This window comes from Diadema antillarum, unplaced genomic scaffold (assembly GCF_040938485.1).
Source record: "Diadema antillarum isolate AM-2024a unplaced genomic scaffold, OU_Dant_1.0 scf00000099, whole genome shotgun sequence".
Taxonomy (NCBI): domain Eukaryota; kingdom Metazoa; phylum Echinodermata; class Echinoidea; order Diadematoida; family Diadematidae; genus Diadema; species Diadema antillarum.
Window position 1 is genome coordinate 4,337,976 of NW_027270988.1, and position 18,601 is coordinate 4,356,576.

At 40.1% G+C, this 18,601-nt stretch overlaps 1 protein-coding gene across 1 annotated transcript; it reads right to left on the reverse strand.

Moving 5' to 3' along the window:
• Window positions 1–7,508: 7,508 nt before the first annotated feature.
• LOC139718741 (steroid 17-alpha-hydroxylase/17,20 lyase-like) lies at window positions 7,509–16,166 on the reverse strand. The gene is made up of 10 exons (XM_071630208.1): window positions 16,033–16,166; window positions 15,555–15,770; window positions 14,244–14,417; window positions 12,310–12,403; window positions 11,617–11,775; window positions 10,926–11,137; window positions 10,163–10,285; window positions 9,052–9,291; window positions 8,621–8,719; window positions 7,509–7,909 (listed from the first exon to the last, which is right to left on the reverse strand). The coding sequence occupies exons 2-10, from the start codon at window positions 15,724–15,726 to the stop codon at window positions 7,650–7,652; spliced, it is 1,533 nt and encodes a 510-aa protein (XP_071486309.1). The 5' UTR covers window positions 15,727–15,770; window positions 16,033–16,166; the 3' UTR covers window positions 7,509–7,649.
• Window positions 16,167–18,601: the final 2,435 nt, after the last annotated feature.

An 18,601-nucleotide genomic window follows, 5' to 3' on the forward strand; every position in this document is an offset into this window, starting at 1 on the left:
TGGTACCCTTTCACTCTATTTAGAGCCAAAAAGATATGGAAAAGAATATTCAGGGACAATGTGCATGGCTAATTCATGTTATCTGTCACCTCTTGATCAGCGTGTGCGTCCTCACGTGTAATGTATTAAAGTTTATGTAATCCACAGACCGAAGGAGGGAGGGCGTAGGGGTGTCCCCTTCCCACACAAGAAGGGGGCTGCTTTTTTAGAATTGAAATTAAACGAACTGGTGCACATTTTGGAGGAATATTGCCATTTTTCAGTAAAAAGTAAGAAAAATTAATATTCAGAGACAAATTCGGAACACTAGCATCAGCGGGCTAAATGACGTAATTAAGAAAGTTCCCAACAAGCTAATAGGGCTCCTGATGCCTCGGAAATTCTCTTTTTATCAAAATGAATATAGCTGATAAGTAGGCCTATAATAATGATATATAAAGATGATTTCTGTTTCGTTTGTGTTGTTCACATTCATGTTTGAATGACCTCTATAACCTAATGAAAGAACAGACTGTGAAATTCAACGTTCGCAAATTAGGAACTCTTTGCAATGAATTTTACAAACACCTTCCCCATGCAATACACGATGTTTGACAAAGTTTACTGTGGTCCTACCGATTTTATGGATTCAAGTTCCATAAAATAAAGGTAAATATGTGATAATGTTTACGTTTGAATTCCGTAAGTATATAAATGAAGCGAACAGGCTCTGAAATATAATACAAATAAGAAGTTCGACATGCTTTGTCTACTAGGCAACATTTTTTTCTCTAGTACTAGTAGTATGTTTATTCGGGTGCACGTCACGAGACCGACACCCACGAGTCATACAGCCCACAAGTCATACAGCTCACAAATCATACAACCCACAAGTCATACAGCTCACAAATCATACAACCCACGAGTCATACAGCTCACAAGTCATACAGCCCACTAGTTATACAGCCTGCGAGTTCGACACTGAGTAAATAAAGCCCATGAGTTCGACATCATGTAAAATAAGCCCACGAGTTATACAGCCCATGAGTTCGACAATACGCACAAAAGGCTCACGAGACCGACACTAAGCAAAGAAGGCCTACGAGACCGACAGGATGAACAGCGCTACCTATAGACCAATTCATTGTATTGACCGATTTTGTGACGCGCTCAGGACGCGCTACTCTCTCTCTGTTCTGCCATGGACGTCACTGCCCGTTGGCGATCACTGATGCAGTATGTTTCCGCCATCTCCCTCTATCGTCGCACGAATGCAGCAATGTAGATCCTCTCTCGCCGACTAATCCAGCCATTGCAGAAAGGAAAGTGAGTCGCTGTCGTCCACGTGATCTCTTCCCATTCACAAATCCAGACAGGACTAGATGTTCAGTTTGCCTCTTCCTCACAACATGGCCCAAAAACTGCATCTGGCGTTTCCTGATGGTCGAGAGCAGCTCACGTTCAGCCGACACCATTTCTAGTACTTCTGTGTTTGTTTTTCTTTTCGCGCTACTAGTATGTGTATTTTTGACATGGGCAGCGCCATTACTCGGTGTCTCAGCCGACCCCCCCCCCCTTCCCACTCCCCACCCCTCTCCCTACATTAGCACGCGCGCAGAATGAAAAACTGCTTTAGCCAATGGGCGTCTCGTATACTGAGTGCGCGAATGCTTGCTTAGTGCGCGAACCTTTGTTACAAGTGCGTGATAAACATGTTGCCCGGGGTGGGGGAGAGCAGGGGGGGGGGGGGGGGTCGGCTGAGACACCCACTATGGCTGCGCCCTGTGCCATGAAATGTCTGCTGCCCTCAACGAACCCGAATCGGTCAATAGGGTGTCCAGATAATGGTATAAAGGTATAAGAGATGGAAAAGGGAGTTGCTAGGGTATTACCGCGTCAGCTGCCCTCCCTCACTCCCTGAAATGTTAAAGGTCTTTAAGGCCGTGTCAGTGGTGTCACACCTTTCCGGGCAAGCCTTGCGTGCGACTTATGAAGAACAATTTTTACTACCCGGGGGTTCCCGGAATGAGCCGCACATGACAGTACCTAGCACGTATCTCACCCGTAGTCACCCGGAGGTGTGCACGCAAATCTTTTTACCCGCAACCATGTTTAGGCCCTGTCACACCTTTGTGGGCAAGCTATGCAGGCTAGTTGACTGTAGGGATTTTCCAGCATACCGGAAATTTCTGAGGGCGAACAAGGATTTGGGCGAGTCAGTGCATGTGTCTTACTTGCTGGACGCGTTCCACTTAAATTCTACTTGCGGGTATACTGTGTGACCTTTGTACCAGTCCGTGGGGGCTGACAACTCAGTGAAGGAATTCCTCTGAAGGAATGGCAGAAGTCCCACGGAATGTCATTATCTTGGCTGCATGCGGGGACTGCGAAGTACCTGCGTGGGAGTTGCCTGCGAAGTGCTGCCGCTAAGGGCCTCCTACTGGCGTTCTGCGTGGACCTCTCCGGGCATCCCCGCGACTCACCCGGAAAAAGTTTTGGTCATGCTCAAAACTTGACTGCGGTTAAATCGGACTTGCGTGAGCACCTCCGGGCAACTACAGGCGAGATACACGCTAGGTACTGTCAGGTGCGGACCGACTGCGGAGAACTCCGGGTAGCAAATTTGTTTCCCCGCAAGTCAAGCCGCAAAACTTCCCCAGATACGGTATGACAAGGCCTTGAGCATGCTCAAAACTTGTTCCGAGTGAGTCGTGGGGGTTCGCTCGCAGAGGTACACGCAGAACACCAGTAGGAGACCCTTACCGGCAGCACCTCGCAGGCAACTCCAACGCAGGTACTTCTAAGTACCCATAAGTCGCTCGTAACAGAAAACGGATCGGTTTCAAAGCTCTCACGCAGGTCACACGGAATGCACGCAAGTAGAAGCTAAGTAGCATGCGTCTAGTAGGTAAGAAACATGTGCGAAAATTGCAAACATTCTTGTTCGCCCGTATAAAATCTTCTACGTGCTGGAAACTACCTCCTCGCCACAAGCCCGCGTAGCTTGCCCGGAAAGATGTGACACGGCCTTTGATTGTGTTTGCGTATGTGAGTGTTTGTGAAAAAATAAACAAAATTCAGTAAACGTGCATGAGATGTTCCAACATTACTTTCGAAAATGCCAAAACACCCTCGTTTCCCTATCTGAAAAGCCCATGCCGGTATACACCTACTTAGAAAAAAATAAATAAAATGATGTGTACATTCAGATCAACCAACTAGAAAAATACCCAGGTATGAAATGAAGTTTACTACAAGAAAATTATTCACAAAATGGTCAGTGTTGTAGTGCACACCTGCTTTCCATGATATGGGGGAGGGGGGGGGGTAGTCACCTGCAAGGGCGTTGAAATGGTATACATTCACAGAAAATAATATTATCGTCAATTAAGGCAGCGTTAAAAATTCGGAAAAAGAAGATGCATCCATGGAAACAACTTTTCTATTTCATGAAAAATGTACCGTTTTGAGAAGAATAGTTTTACAAACACAAGCCACTGAAATCGAGGTGAATCGCTGCGATAAGAAAAAAAAAGTTTTCATCCGTTGAATTTCATACATCATAGTTACAGAGAAAATTACATATTAAACTCTAAGCAGGCGGGTATAAGAAGGTAGATAGGATATCAAATAAGGTCTACTTTACTCGTGAAGCGAGCAAAGAAAAGGGCGAAAAAAAAACTTAGATCCTGTCCACCGTCTAATTAAAAATTAGGAAAGCCTATGAGATAAAACACGATGGCATCTAAAATTAAACCATTCATCGTTCTTGTCCTCTATCATTTTTTCATATCTTTTTTTTTTTTTTGGGGGGGGGGGGTCCCATGAAGAGGACAATTTATGTAAAAAAAAAGAAAAAATGGTAACTATGTCGCTCCCCGTAGCGTGACAGAACTGCCCCTAAAAGCCACACGTGTACAAATACATACATAATATCGTCGATATGTAAATGGTGCTGTTATTACTTAGTTACAATCTCTCGCTCGACAGCGTAACGAAATTGCACCCGCCAGTATGTAATTTTCCCCTGAATGGAACACCCTGTACAGGTCGGTCTCGTCAGCCTTCTTTGCCTAGTGTCGGTCTCGTGGGCTTTCTTTGCCTAGTGTCGGTCTCGTGAGCCTCTTTTACGTAGGCCTACTGTCGGTCTCGTGAGCCTTAATTGTGTAGTGTCGGTCTCGTGGGCTTTCTTTGCTTAGTGTCGGTCTCGTGAGCCTTTTGTGCCTAGTGTCGAACTCATGGGCTGTATGACTCGTGAGCCGTATAACTCATGGATATCAAAGCTGCATTATTATAACACAGCTGCATTATTTTACAAATCTGTTATTCAAGCTCATTTTGATTATTGTTCTGTGGTGTAGGGAAACACCAACAAAACAAATTTAGATAAGTTGCAATCTCTGCAAAACCGATCCTTGAGGGCAGTGTTGAAGGTGAACCAGTTATTTCCAAGTAGATTATTGTATTCCTCATTGAAATTAGATCGATTGCAAATTCGCAGATCAAAGCATTTAGCTCAAGTTATGTATCGATGTGTTCATCATACTGCCCCTCCGTATCTGAATGAACTTTTTACAGTACGTCAATCACATTATGCCACAAGGTCGGGCGACATGCAATTGAACATTACACGCCCTAAAACAGATTATGGTAAAAGATGTTTTGTATATAAAGGTGCTTCTTTATGGAATGATGTAGTTCGACATATTTCTTCTGATATTTCCCTTGATGCATTCAAAAAACAACTACATGAATTTATGAAATAATTATGAATATAGGATGCGTAACCGGATGGAGTTTAAACCATTCTTTTTTTTTTTCACTCATCAATTCACAGTCAAAATATCTCAGCAATACCGATTCTCTTCTGTATTTGAAATTCAGTGTCACATGCCCTTATTTTTTGTTTTTTATGTCGTAATCTAAGGCCTTGTAGATATATATATATTTTTCTTCGTTTGTGTCTGAAACAAGCTATCATGGTGCTTGTACCTTGTTTCTTGTTCTTTGCATATTATGTGATGTATATCCTTGTCATACTGTATGTATAATGTTTGTATTTTTAACCTGTATGTGTGGACCCCTCTGAAAACCAGTCTTTGGCTGACGAGGGTGTTCCGACCCATGAGTGGAAAGTAAAAATTGTATTGAATTGAATTGAATGGGCTGTATGACTCATGGACCTGTTTTTGATGTCGGTCTCGTGGACCGCATGACTCGTGGGTGTCGGTCTCGTGGAATGACCCCTGTTTATTAATATGGTATAAGTTTTGAAGAATTCTGTATGCGCCAATTGTGTGCAGAGAAAGAATACGAACGCTGGCCAGGCCAAAGAAATAATGTAGGTCAGCTCGCCTGGTACCTCCTTGGCTAGGCAAGCTACGGTGACATGAGAAGAATTTAATATCTGGAAGCAGCCATTGTCATCTTTATCACATTTACATCGTCAAATATCTAAGTTTAAGCAACTCAAATGACTCAAACAAGTTTTTACATGACTCCACCTTGTTACGTTATAGACGTGATCAAATCAAAGCAATTCAGTTTATTTCCATTTTTCTTCCATGAAACATAACATACGAGAATTACAAAATTATCTATAGTACATATTAGTTGACTGCATACAAGTGAAAATCAAATATTATAAAGGCAATGAAAGCATATACATAAACAAACCAAATTTACTGCATCATATATGAACTGTAAAGTAATACAAAATGAGAGGTTTAACTAAAGAGTATTATTTGTCGACTGTGGGCAACTCATACAATCGATGCAAAAACTTTGACTTTCTTACATAAGTAAAATATATATTAAGTAATTCAAAACAGGGCAAACATTACAGGACAGACAAGACAGGAAGCAAACAAACAAATAAACAAACAACAAAGAACAGCAACATTACATGACTGTAATTGTTAATGTATAAAAATGCAAATATATGAAATACTTACAAGCTGCTAATGACACGTGAATGAAGAACAAAGCTGATCAAGGAAGTGGGTTCAAAACAAGTAATGATTCAGCGCAGCTGTACAGCTGTGCTGATGAAATAAAGTATACATTTATCATCTATGGGAATGATGACATGGGAATTTGTTATGGATGGGTTAGACACACTACCCCATTACCACTCAAAGAAAAAAGTTTCACCTTGAAAAAAAAAAAGAATACAGTGAGCGAACATTTAACTTCGGTTAAATGGGGCGTCTGATTTTAAACGCTTATTGATGATGATTTTTTTTTTGATAATGAGAAACCTCTTATGAAATATGAAAGAACATAGTTCCAAGAGGAATTCAAAGTTTATTTGATGAAAATCGGTTTTGAAATGTCCAAAACAAAGCGATCCTAATAAAAGGTGGGACCCATCTTTCATTCCGATCTCTTGATTTTATTTGTTTTTTGATATCTCAGCTATTTCAAAACTGATCTTTATCAAATAAATTTTTAATTCCTCTAGAATTGTATGCTCTTTAACATTTTGTAGAGTGGTTTCTAAGTATCTCGCAAAAGTTAAAAGCTGAATCGTCACATCAACCAATACTATACTATCTCTTACTGTTCAAATTTTGACATCAGATCTCAGGAATTTGATTCTGTTCTTGAGCCCGTGTGTCATATTTTGCCACTATCATGACTATGCAACAGATCATTTTGATTGCTATACAATGTATCCAACAAAGTTACGATTTTCACTGTAATATTACAAGTGCTGGAGGTTTCTATTACTCTCAACGTTCATAATCATATGGACGATTGATGACGGTTAATATGGTGATTTCATTCGCACAATCTTAATTTGGATTAAATGTGCTTGTGCTAGTATCTTCACTCGGCATGCTAGAAAAAGAGTGTCGCCAATCTCTTTTTATACCACCTCTGAATTTCTATAGATATTGAATGTATTAAGAGCGTATTGTGCTCAATATCATACCTGCAGCACTTGGTAAAAATCATTTTTTTTTTCATACATCAGAAACTCATAAGATTCATGTAAACAACTTACTACTTATGACAACGCAGTGATATACTTTGATGATATTGACAAGAAAATGAAATTTTCAGCATGCATTGAACACCTACCAAATTGTCATGTTAATCATGTTTGCTACATAGTTAGTAAGTAACGACAATGAATTTGAATGAAAATCAAGATTATACATAATTACGCTAGCGCTCCTTTGAAAGTGTCAGTAATAGGGCAAGCTGGAATACAAAGCTGTACCACCATGCTATAAAGACAACTTGTCATCTTCTCTTCTCTCTAATTCATCATCCTCAACTTTCTCTAGCCACATTCTTTCTCCCTTCCTTTTTCATTGTCTTCCCTATCCAGTACCTTCCTCAGTATTTCCACTCTGATGGGTATCAGATTGCAACTTATAATGCATTGATTCTATACTATGAACTTTTTATTGTTAGCGTTGTATGCGACTATTTTCTCTCTTTTTATTTGTCATCGAGACCGCTTTTGGGACCCGCGCACATGAAGTTTTATGATAACGCTATTACGCAGACATGATATTATTAAACAAGTTAAACGTCATTCGAGTCTTTGAAAGTGACAAGCAAAGATACAAAAAAAAAAATCAATCGCGTTCATGGCTACATTTTTCAATGTGCTCAAAATCAATCTGTTTTTCTCAAGACAATTGACATTATGATGTTTATTTCCTCCTCTCGCTGATCACGATTTCGTATGGTGTCAGCAGACGCCCGGCGGCCGTCTTCGGGATGAGGTTGATAAGACTCTCACTCTCCTTGCCCGGTACCTTGGAGAAGGTGTAGTTCTGGAGGAACCAGGAGAAGATGAGGAAGAGGTCGGCCTTAGCAACCGCCTCTCCGAGACAGCTACGGCGACCCGCTCCGAAGGGCATGAAGCTGGGAGGGTGCTGGCGGACTGTGCCGGCCTCGTCTAAGAAATGCTCTGGTAGCGAGTAGAAGAACACACTAGAATATTCGTTGTCCAGAAAATAATGACAGTCTTACTTTTTGATCAGACTAAATGAATGTTTCAATACATAATATCCAGTCAGCATATTCCTACGAATCCTAAAGTAGACCCTATCCATGAGTTGGGCCAAGTGACGCAGTACCATGACGTCACAAGAGATGACATCAGTTTATACGTGACGAGCCATGACACGGCCAGACTTTCTCCACTATCCCCGGGGGCTATTCCTTTAATTCATGCTATTCTCGCATGTATATAGTAATTCTAGACCATGTATATAGTAATTCTAGACTCGTAGGACACCTCGGTACGACTAGGCGCACCTTATCTATTGGTATAATACTGTACTGGAGCATCGTCTCTACTGATATAATATTCTGTATTGGCGATAATGAGAAACATCAATCCTGTGCGAGCATATTATCGGTTGTTGTCGGATTTCTCCCCTAATTTCTGCGCAGTTATGCTAAAAAATGTCCTGAATGGTACGTTTTATGAGGTCATCACATAAAAGTCTTTACATAAATCTCAGAATGGCCACAGTCCCTCATGTAGCTATGAGAGACTTCCAAAAATAAGTTAAATCCATTTCATGAAGTTTCGTCATAAGTGTGCCTTATGAGCAAAAGTTTTGTCATAAGACTTCCATGTCAAGGACCCCAAGTTTTTAAAAGGATTGCCTACCTGGCTTGAAGGAGTCTGGGTCATCCCATTCCTGGGGGTCAAAGTGCATTGAATGAAGGTTGATGACTACCGCCGCTCCTTTAGGGATGATGTAGTCACCTATTTCAAGTAATCAATGGAAATACATTGCTGTCCTTAGATCGATAAAGTCGTAACCTCGACTATTTAAAGAATAAAATTGAACAATTACGAAGTTTCAATTTCATAGGACACGACCGTTACATCCCGTGACGAAATTCCGAAATTTAAATGATTCCATTTCAGAGATGTCACGGATGTTATAGAAGTGCATTACGCCATACATTATACTCAATCCACAAAACAATCGCATTTGATCATTGGTTTTGCCGCTGAGAAGATTTATTCAATAATTGCGTGACTGACGTAACAACTATAATGTGCATTTGACGTGCCTATCAATCGATACTCACGTATCTTGGTATCGCACATGGTCGAATGTGGTAGAGCGATAGGACCGATCGTGCTGTACCGCATCACCTCGTACAAAGTGGCCTCGGTGTACGGCAGGGTCCCGCGGTCCTCGATGGTTGGCACTCGATCACGGCCGACCACGGAGTCGATCTCCGCCTGGGCCTTCTTCTGAATCTCGGGGTTCTCGGACATCAAGGCAAATGCCCAGTACAGTGTGTCGATGGTAGTCTGTGTTCCAGCTGGTAGCATGAGGCAGAGAGACAGAGGGAGACTTAAATGTCTTGCTCCCCCCCCCCCCCCAAAAAAAAAAAAAAAAAATCTTTTTGGTTTTGTTTGAGTTGCGCATAAAAAGTGAACAGCCTCAAGTTTGGAAATCGTTCTTAGTTAGCTTGCCTGAACTGTTGCCTTTTGACAATGGGACGTATAAAACCCTACTAGGTGTTTGTATTTCCAGGACAGAATTTTGAAGAATATGCTAGTCTTTCAGTGGCGGGTGCCAATCCATACAAAATAAACGAGATAAAAAAATAAGTGAGTGTGAATATATCAAATGTTGGTGTCATATCCAACGATCAGAGAAAAAGCTGTAATTGCCATAATGACAAAGACAAGTAAAACTGGAAACCTCTGCAGGTAAGCACTCGTCTTATCACCCATAACATGGACTAATTAGTGTCAGGCGCTAGTTATCTAAGGTTTCTCGGACAATACAAATACAAGTAATGAATGGTAATGGGTATCATATATTCATCTATTCGGATAACCTCATGCAGTGGGTGTAGATGCTGTTAAAAAAAAATCTGAAAAAACCCTGTAACATATACATTACGGAAGACTAATATGTATTATGATTTTCATTTCGGTATGGAATGCGAATGGCGTCAAACAGATCTCATCAGATATTGATAATTTTCTGTATAGAGAACACTTAGGTATTCAAAAATATTTGCATATTCAAAGTACTGACATAACACGAAACATATTTCCATGAGTGAATAGAGGACAGATATGTTGGTAATTTTTCATACGATTTAAAGAAATGGAAAAGTAAATACTTTGAAAGCGATAACAAAATCGAACATCATTTAGAGATATGTCGAGTATGCTTACCGCCAAAGATGTCCGATATAGTCTGTAGAATGTGGTCATCGGTCAGTTTGTCCACGTTCTCCCCTTCTCGCTTGGCGTCTTCTTGGGCCTTCAGCAGCATGCTGTAGAAATCGCTGATGTTGTCTGTAAATAGACACCGATGGAATGGATCTTACTCATTCATCACGTAAATTTGCAATTAATGTTTCCCGGAAACTCCCGCCTCCTTTCCAGTGGAATTTTGTCACGTTCTGCTACGCTTTGTCAAGGTTCCCACAACAAACTATTGTGTTTGGTTGCCGTCTCGTTCAATGTTCAGTGTTCGAAGTCTCGGGATACAGTGATTGCTTTTGCATAAATACAGGCCGAGTGTTCTTCTATGCTGTGGGCACTATCTTAATCCAAAGCTGCCCGGTGTCCGCGTGATATCAATAGAAACCTTGACAAAACGTGTCAGATCCTGATCACACGTGAAAAACTTGTGAAATCCTATCAGGACATGATGGGCACAGTACGTGAGGGAACTTACTGGCATCCGTGATAGAGAGCAAGACCTAACAAACTTGAATACGAAAAAAAAAAGCAAACCCGCATCCCGCATCACTATACCTTGCGGACAAACGAGACTGCACGGTATGACCAAGGAGGTACTACATGGGCCGACCTCCTTGTTATGTAGGGCCTACCTCTTTGGTATAATGAAAAAGAATAGGGGACTGTGTTCAATGTAGTACGCACGTTGTTTTGTGTGATAGTAACAATCGCCTGTATGAACATAGCTTACCAGGGTCGTAGGTTTTCTGTCTGTGTTGCGCCAGTTCGGATTTAATGAACTTCTGCATCTTAGCGGTGATATCTTTGATCATACGGGGCCCGCTGGTAGGGACGTACTTGGCCCAGGAGAAGAAGTCGGCGGCAAGCCCGAGACCAAATTTGGTATTGGCCTCGTCATTCAACTGCATCCATTCCTTCACATTGGGATCATGAAGAGCATAGCTGAAGATTGAAAGAACGAAAAATATTCAATTTGATTATTGAAACATCAAAATATTGTGCGGTAAATTGGTTCACATCCCGACGACGTTTAGATACGGATGGGCAAGGGTATAGGGATTTAAATCTTGCGCGAATAGGATGTATTTCTCCTCTTAAATGGACATATCTCCAGAAATATTCAGGAGCAAGGGGGGTTAACGCCCAGATAACAAAGTAGAAGAATCTTATCTTGTTTATCCTTTGTTTGTCCCTATGTGCGTCTCTTTTTATCGAACATGAAATTTACTCAACTGTGTATTCACTGTGGATATTCATTGCAAAAATAAAACACACAAAAAAAAAGACATCGAATCATAATATCCATACTTATCAAATTTCATTGATTTGTGTCAACACACACATCATTGGTGTGTGTTTATGTGCTCATTTTGTATGTTTTCCTGACATCACCCGGTGCTTATGCCATGTGTAATAGTTACCTCTTTCCAAAGCACAACTGTGAGAGGACATTGTACATAATCAGAGTAAGGAGGAGTCGAGGGTCGATCGGCTTCCCGTCATTCTCGGCTAGCTCCTTCTCCACCTTCGGGTACACGCTGGAGATCAGCTTTTGCAGGGGCTTGCCGGTCGCAAAGTGCCTTCATAATAGAACAGAAAAAAAATGAACAAAGTTGTGACAGAAAGCAATAATGGTGTGAGGACTTAACAATCATGAAAATGGTAGAACTGCTTCTACTTTTGAAGTGAAAACTCATGTAATAGCAAATTATCAAGGGTAACCGTAGAAATGTAGGCATTTTAATTCAAGTATATGCAAACACATTGTTGCTAGTAAACTAGTTAGCTAGTAAAATAATTTGGTGTCAAATACACGTTAACACATGGAAAGTGACCACTTTGTCTCAGATGTGTGCTCACTCATACGAGAAGTTAGTCGAAAGTGAAGATGAGCCCATGCCAAATCATTTCGCTCAAAACGTTTTTGTCATAAATCTACGCCATTTTCACTTAGGGGAATTATGTTTGGTTGTGTATTCATAGCTTCAGATATATACTCGTAGGAATATTTTTTTTTTGGTGTTTAGTTTTTTTGTTTGTTTTTGTAGGTTCACCTCAAAATGCTTTTCAGCCTGGACAGAGTACTATAATAAACGGTCAATCGTCCTACATACCTGAGTGCCGTGTGTCCTAGTTTCCGATGAAGCTTCCACGTGTCAGAGTAAGTACTGAAGACAATGTCCTTAAATCCATCAGTAAAGAGCTCAGCTGCCATGAAACGTAAACACACACAAAAACAAACACACAGAAAACGTATGTTATCATTGAAAAAAAGGAAATTAAAACGGAAGGCTCATCATAACCCATGTGGTTTTCATTCTTCATCTATACCACTGCATTTGATGTAATCCTGTTCAGTTCTGCAGCTTAGTTGTATTTTCAGCAAACACTACTATACCTAAATGTCATGAATGTGTATATTGGTAGATATAGGATGTACTGTATGGTTGCTCAAATGTGTATATTATATATATATATATATATATATATATATATACAGATTGAGCAGATTAGTGAAGAAGTTTCTATTTGCGAAGCTGCTATTACATGCATGTGAAAGGAAAGAACTCACCCAATCCAGAATGTTCTAGGAAGTGCCTACATATTTGGCTAAGCGATGCAATACAAAATACTGTAAAGTACATGTTTACTAGTAGCCTAATGTTTTGTGGTACAGTGTGTAGCTATTTTTAGGTATGATGTCATGCACATAACTAGACAGTGAGTCAGGGTGCCTGGAATGATCTTGAAATCACAAGTAGGTAGTCCTAGGCTTGAGATAATTTCAGAACATTCAAGAAAGGGGTGAATGGACCTATAAGCTACAGAAATTTAGTAGGCAGAGTACCCAAATCCCTTGCTCTGGGAGTTACATGTACGTCATTTCTGGTTCTGAAGCGACTCGTTACATCAGTCAGTCCTATGTTACCTGCTGATCTGCTATATTTTGTGGAGATAGGGCCTGGGAGACATTGAGCCTGGGAGACATATTGCCTTCGGAGAATTGATTCGGCTACATTGGTGACCGAATCCATTCTCACGTCCATGGACATTGCTACATCGAAGCGGTGACGCCCATGATTCTTATAGCAGAATGTCATTTTCTGGAAGATCATTCACATATTGCATGGAAATGGTTGTCCAGATTCTACACATACCGCTGTGGATTTATACTTCGAATTACAGTAACCTAAGCCCATTGATTTACGTCAGAGGAATCATTCATCGGTGCATCGAACATCAGCTTTGAACATTTCCAGGGGATTACATGGAACTGGTGATCATTACATTCGACTGTAATATATGTGAAATGATTGTAGTAATTGTTTTACCGATTGGTCATTGTCTGTGCTGAAGATGTTACTGCTTATAAACCGCCTAAACATTAATATTTATTTCTTTTTATGTGTGCGATCATTCTCAGCGTGATTTTGGTTGTTACACTTAAGTACAGCTAACAATGCGATCAATTTGAGCATGCTCAAGTCTGGGCACATCTCTTGAAGTAAAGGACATCACGTCACGGTAACAACTGCATTTATATTACACGTCACAAAGCATAATCCAATATAAACTACAAATATGACCTGAGAACAAATAAACACTAATCATTTTTCATATATACTCATCTACCACTTGTGTTTTCTCTTGTATGGTTATAGACACTCGGAAACGGGAACAAAATACGATTATAACAACAGCGACGATAACACTAGTTGCCCAAAAAATGACAAAATAGGGACTGCGATCAAATTGATAATGATTGATTTCTTTCTTTCTTTTTGTTCAAAAGTCTTTACATAAACAAAATCCAATAATCATTCCCGTCTTCAGAGTTTGATAGAACACATAATCATTTTTCTCTGTCACAAGTAGTACACATTGTAGGACATAAATAGGGTTTCCAGTTTGACAAGATAGATTAGGTGGTAATCTAATTTTGCGGCACGATCTGATTATAGGGCCTACATGTAGCGCACAATCAGCAGACCTACTGTAAGCGCCTGACAATTTTAAGATCTTTCAGCAAACAGCAACAATTTCTTACCCGAGTAGAAATCAGGGCGTCCGGCGAACTCCACACCTTGCTTTAGCACAGCCTCCTTTATCAGGTCTTTTCGATTTAAGACCACCATCCATCGCTGTCCAATCTTGAGGCCAAAGACGTCACCGTACTTCTTGGCCAATTTACCGAACACTACCTCTGGGCTGTCGGTCATGTCTAAGAAATAGGAGAGATGGAAAAACTAAGGTGTTATGAACCCAGTGAATAATGCACATTCAATGGTGCTCGGCAATATAATCACTGATCAGTCAGAAACAGACAGGCAAACAAACAAAACGAAACAAAACAAAAACAAGCCTTCACGAACAGTTTTCTTAAACTGCCCTTGTTATATATGAATATGCAGATTGTTGTTATAGCGTTAAAAAATACATAGTTAATCGCGCTTATTATTACTTGTTCATTTTATTACCGCCTGTATATAATATTGATATGTGTGTCTTGTCTGTGTAACTATGTACGCCACTTGATCCATGAACATTATCAGTTTTATGGATAATCAATAAATAAAACAAATCGAATTAAATGAATAGACATACATGTACATAATACAAACAGAATTCCAAATAAGGCTATAGAATGCAAGTACCGTAATAGAAAGAAAAAGTAACAGAGAGAAGAAAAATAGGGCACCTGGGGCAGAAATCTATCTTTCAATCTCAGAGGCACAGAGAGCGGAAGCTTGGGTTTATCAAATAGAATAAAATCAGTCACACCGAATGGCATAGGAGAGATATGAATAGGCTAGTTTGTTTCATAAATTTTGCATGAGTTTGTTTCAGTGAGGTTAGTCACAACCTCACAATTTCACAGTATGCCACTTTGATGAGGTTTTGGTATTATGATCTCATAAGTCTCTATTAACCTGCAGTGAGAAAGGTTCGCTAGGCCTATAACATTATTTTCTTGATTTCGATGAAATGAAAACGAACCAAACTGAATTTACACGCGCGCGCGCGCACACACACACACACACACACACACAAACACACAAACAAACAAATAACAAATTAAACATAATGTTAATTTGGCGCAAGGGATTGTACAGTCTAAAATTGACCCAAAAACGTGATGGGGTGTGAAAACCAACGGGTGAGTTGTGAGTTGGATGATGGTTTTACTCTTCTGAAAATGCACACATTGGTGCAAGAAAAGTGATTTTTTTAATCCGATAATTTTCCTACTCTGTATTATGGAAATTGGGGTGAAGCATTTTTTTATCACTCACCCTGTTTGATGATATTCAGTACAGTCATTTGAACTTGAATTGACTGTACAAGCAAATCTACTCACCAAAAATGCTGCCCACAATGGGAAGACCCCTTGGTCCAGGCGGGAACTTGTTTGGTCGGCTGACGCTCCATATTGCCATGGAGACCAGAAGGACTCCAAGAGTAGCTGTGATGGTCAACCCATTGACCTGTCCGAAACTGGACTCCGTCAGGGTTCCAAGGAAGTCGACCATGGTGGTGATCACTGCAGCTGACGTACTTCACTCTGATCTGATCTCTGCAGTATTCAGTCGATATAGAATTAATTTGTGTGCGAGATGTCATAATTAATACAAGGCACTCAAGCACCGTGTGTAATCATCTGGACTGGTATGAATGAATAATCATCTTTTACGATTAGCCAAAATCAGAAAGTAAAGGATACTAAATAATGTGTAAGCTAACAAAGACAATAAATGATAATTCGTAACGTCAGGCCAACGGTTTGCAAGCCGCTTTAATCAAGTACAATAAAATAATTCTAGCATAATCGGACTGACCTGAGACAATTCGAGAGTACGAATTTCTTTCGATTAATTTTTTCACGATGAAGAAACAGCTATGTGGTGTGAGTGTAGAACTGTTGTTACACCGCCATCCAGTAATGAAAATATGAGTAATGCACGCAACAGATATCGCAATTGTGAATTTGTGTACCATTATATTCTTTATCAGCTAGCACACCCGAAAGTAATGATATACCGCCCTGTCGCTTCACGGGGTTTGGTCGGGCTACGCATAGCGGTGTTGACAGAGAAAACAGGTGGATCAAAGTCCACATCAAACAGTGTGTCGAACTGGGCGAGACATTTCTCGGCACGCATTGTCGCGTGATGTCTCGTCATAATATATTTAGGATTAACTTATATATGCATTCATATATGTTTATATATATATATATATATATATATATATATATATATGCATATTCAGTTGTTTGTGTATGTTCATGTGTGTATGGGTGTCTGCGTGTTTGCGTGTGTTATATATTAGTGATTATCAGAGGTATGAAAGATAATTATCATGAATCAGTGCTGTAAGACTCCGCGTAATATAAAAGAATAACCAAATTATTTGCACATTGTGGCTGAAAGTAAATAGAAAATGTATAGAATAAGCCCTTAACCCGTTTATTGCTCCTCACCTGATCATTGTTAGTCTAGAAATAAACATACAAATCCTGCAGATACGGCCTGGAGAGAAAAAAAAAACTGCCTACAATGATCATCTCAGTGGATCTAGTGCTCACTTGAGCATCGCAAGTTTCCCTTTTACGCATTCATTCAGACTATTACTTAAGACGAACATAGGAAACTTGAAGGGGATTCGACCGGGGCCTCGTTGGCATGTTGTCCTTTCAAATAGTCTTGTACAGCGACGATAATAAATACCCGCCTAGTTTGTGGAAAATTTGTTCATGCATTTTCAAAAAAAAAAAGTCAAAAAATTAAGACTGGGCCCGTCATACCTGGATATGCCATTACAAACTTGAAAGTATATACACTCCGTAGACGTTTATTATAACATTATTTTTCACCTCTTGATCCGCGTATGCATCTTAAAATGGAGGTGGACAGGAGGAGAAAATGAGCTTTTGTTTTCATAGAATTTAAATTGAACGATATCGTGCACACTTTGTACTCCAACGCATATTTAGAGTATGTCAGCGATCTGGTTTACGCTTTGGCGGAATGTTTACAATTCCTTTTAAGTTTAAGAAAGTAAGAAAACTAAATATCTAGGTGTAATCATGGAATATGGCATCGCTTGATCCGCATGTGCATCTTCACTGCGTCCCTCCTAACCGATCGGAGCAGGTGAGGCAGAAGAGGGAGGGTGTATCCCTCCTCTCACACCGATCATACATTTTTTATATTAACAATCATCAATCTAGAACACACTTGTAGCGGAGTATTAAGACATTTTCAGTCATTTTTTTAAAAATACTTTTTAGTAGGTTCGCTGATACAAAAGGAATCAAAATGCTAGATGAAATGGAAAAATGAAATCAGGGAGCGGTACGTTCCCCATGGAAATCCCAGGAAGTTCCAGAGGGATTCGCCCCATCATGATCCTGCCTATACAGACATGGTGCATGAGCTTGGGCGAGGCACAACATTCTGGTATTGTCCAATGTATACATTAATATGTGTGTGCGGAGATGGGGTAAGAACATCAACAGGGTCGCGTGTATTTGAAAAGATGAATCTTTAAGATCACCCTACGCACCCCCCCCCCCCTTACTGGCCTGTGATAATTATGTCGCCTTACAACTTTCGTAATTGTTTGCAACATTATGACAAACGAAACCTAAAATTTTGACCAAGAATTCAGCTACAAATTTGCAACGTTAGTGTTAAAAAGCTATGGCAATTCTTATAGAATGATTTGCTGCGCGATTTTGATAAAAATAATGTTATACGTTATGGATTTGTTGATATATGTATAAATAACCGGAGAGATTGTAGAAAATAATAAAATGCAAAGAGGGTCACAGAGAGATGTAGAGGGAGAGAGGGAGTGGAAGAGTAAGAGGAGGTAAAGTGAGCCTCAAGAAAGGGACCGTCTAGATTTTCATGGACGTATTGTTTGCCATATCATTACAACATTCTTTGGTTGCAAGTCATCAATACATAGCAGGATTCTTGGATCTGTTGACCGATGTGGGAGTACCACACTTAAAGAATAGCGCCACCATTCTAATGAATGAACAGAAATTTCTGTGGCACAGAAGGTCGTCTCACCACGGAGCTATCGTACGTTCATGGTCTCACCCTTGACTAGGGACTGTCAAGCGCATGTGAATTGACCAATAAAAAAGGTTAACTTTATCGCCTCAGACTATGAAGTCAGCGTTACGTCTGGTTACGCAATAGAGAATCTAACTAGAATGGTACTGTGAAAGAAGCAGTTTAATGTAAAGAAGTGTGGCAAACAATGATGGTCTAACGATAATATGATCTCTCTTGGTGCCTAGGTTGTTTTCAAATTATCAGAAAACCAAAAACGACACTTTCTTTCTCTCATCCCAAAGCTATTGTTCACAGTTCATATGTAACATTAAAGATC

What these genes read in the sequence shown, in the direction of transcription:
- LOC139718741 (XM_071630208.1), bottom strand. Translation starts at nt 15,726, where the DNA reads ATGGTCGACTTCCTTGGAACCCTGACGGAGTCCAGTTTCGGACAGGTC. An exon ending in CATTGTGGGCAGCATTTTTG is followed by an intron (nt 14,418 to 15,554) that starts GTGAGTAGATTT and finishes CCTATTTCTTAG; the next exon opens with ACATGACCGACAGCCCAGAG. An exon ending in ACAGAAAACCTACGACCCTG is followed by an intron (nt 10,286 to 10,925) that starts GTAAGCTATGTT and finishes GTCTATTTACAG; the next exon opens with ACAACATCAGCGATTTCTAC.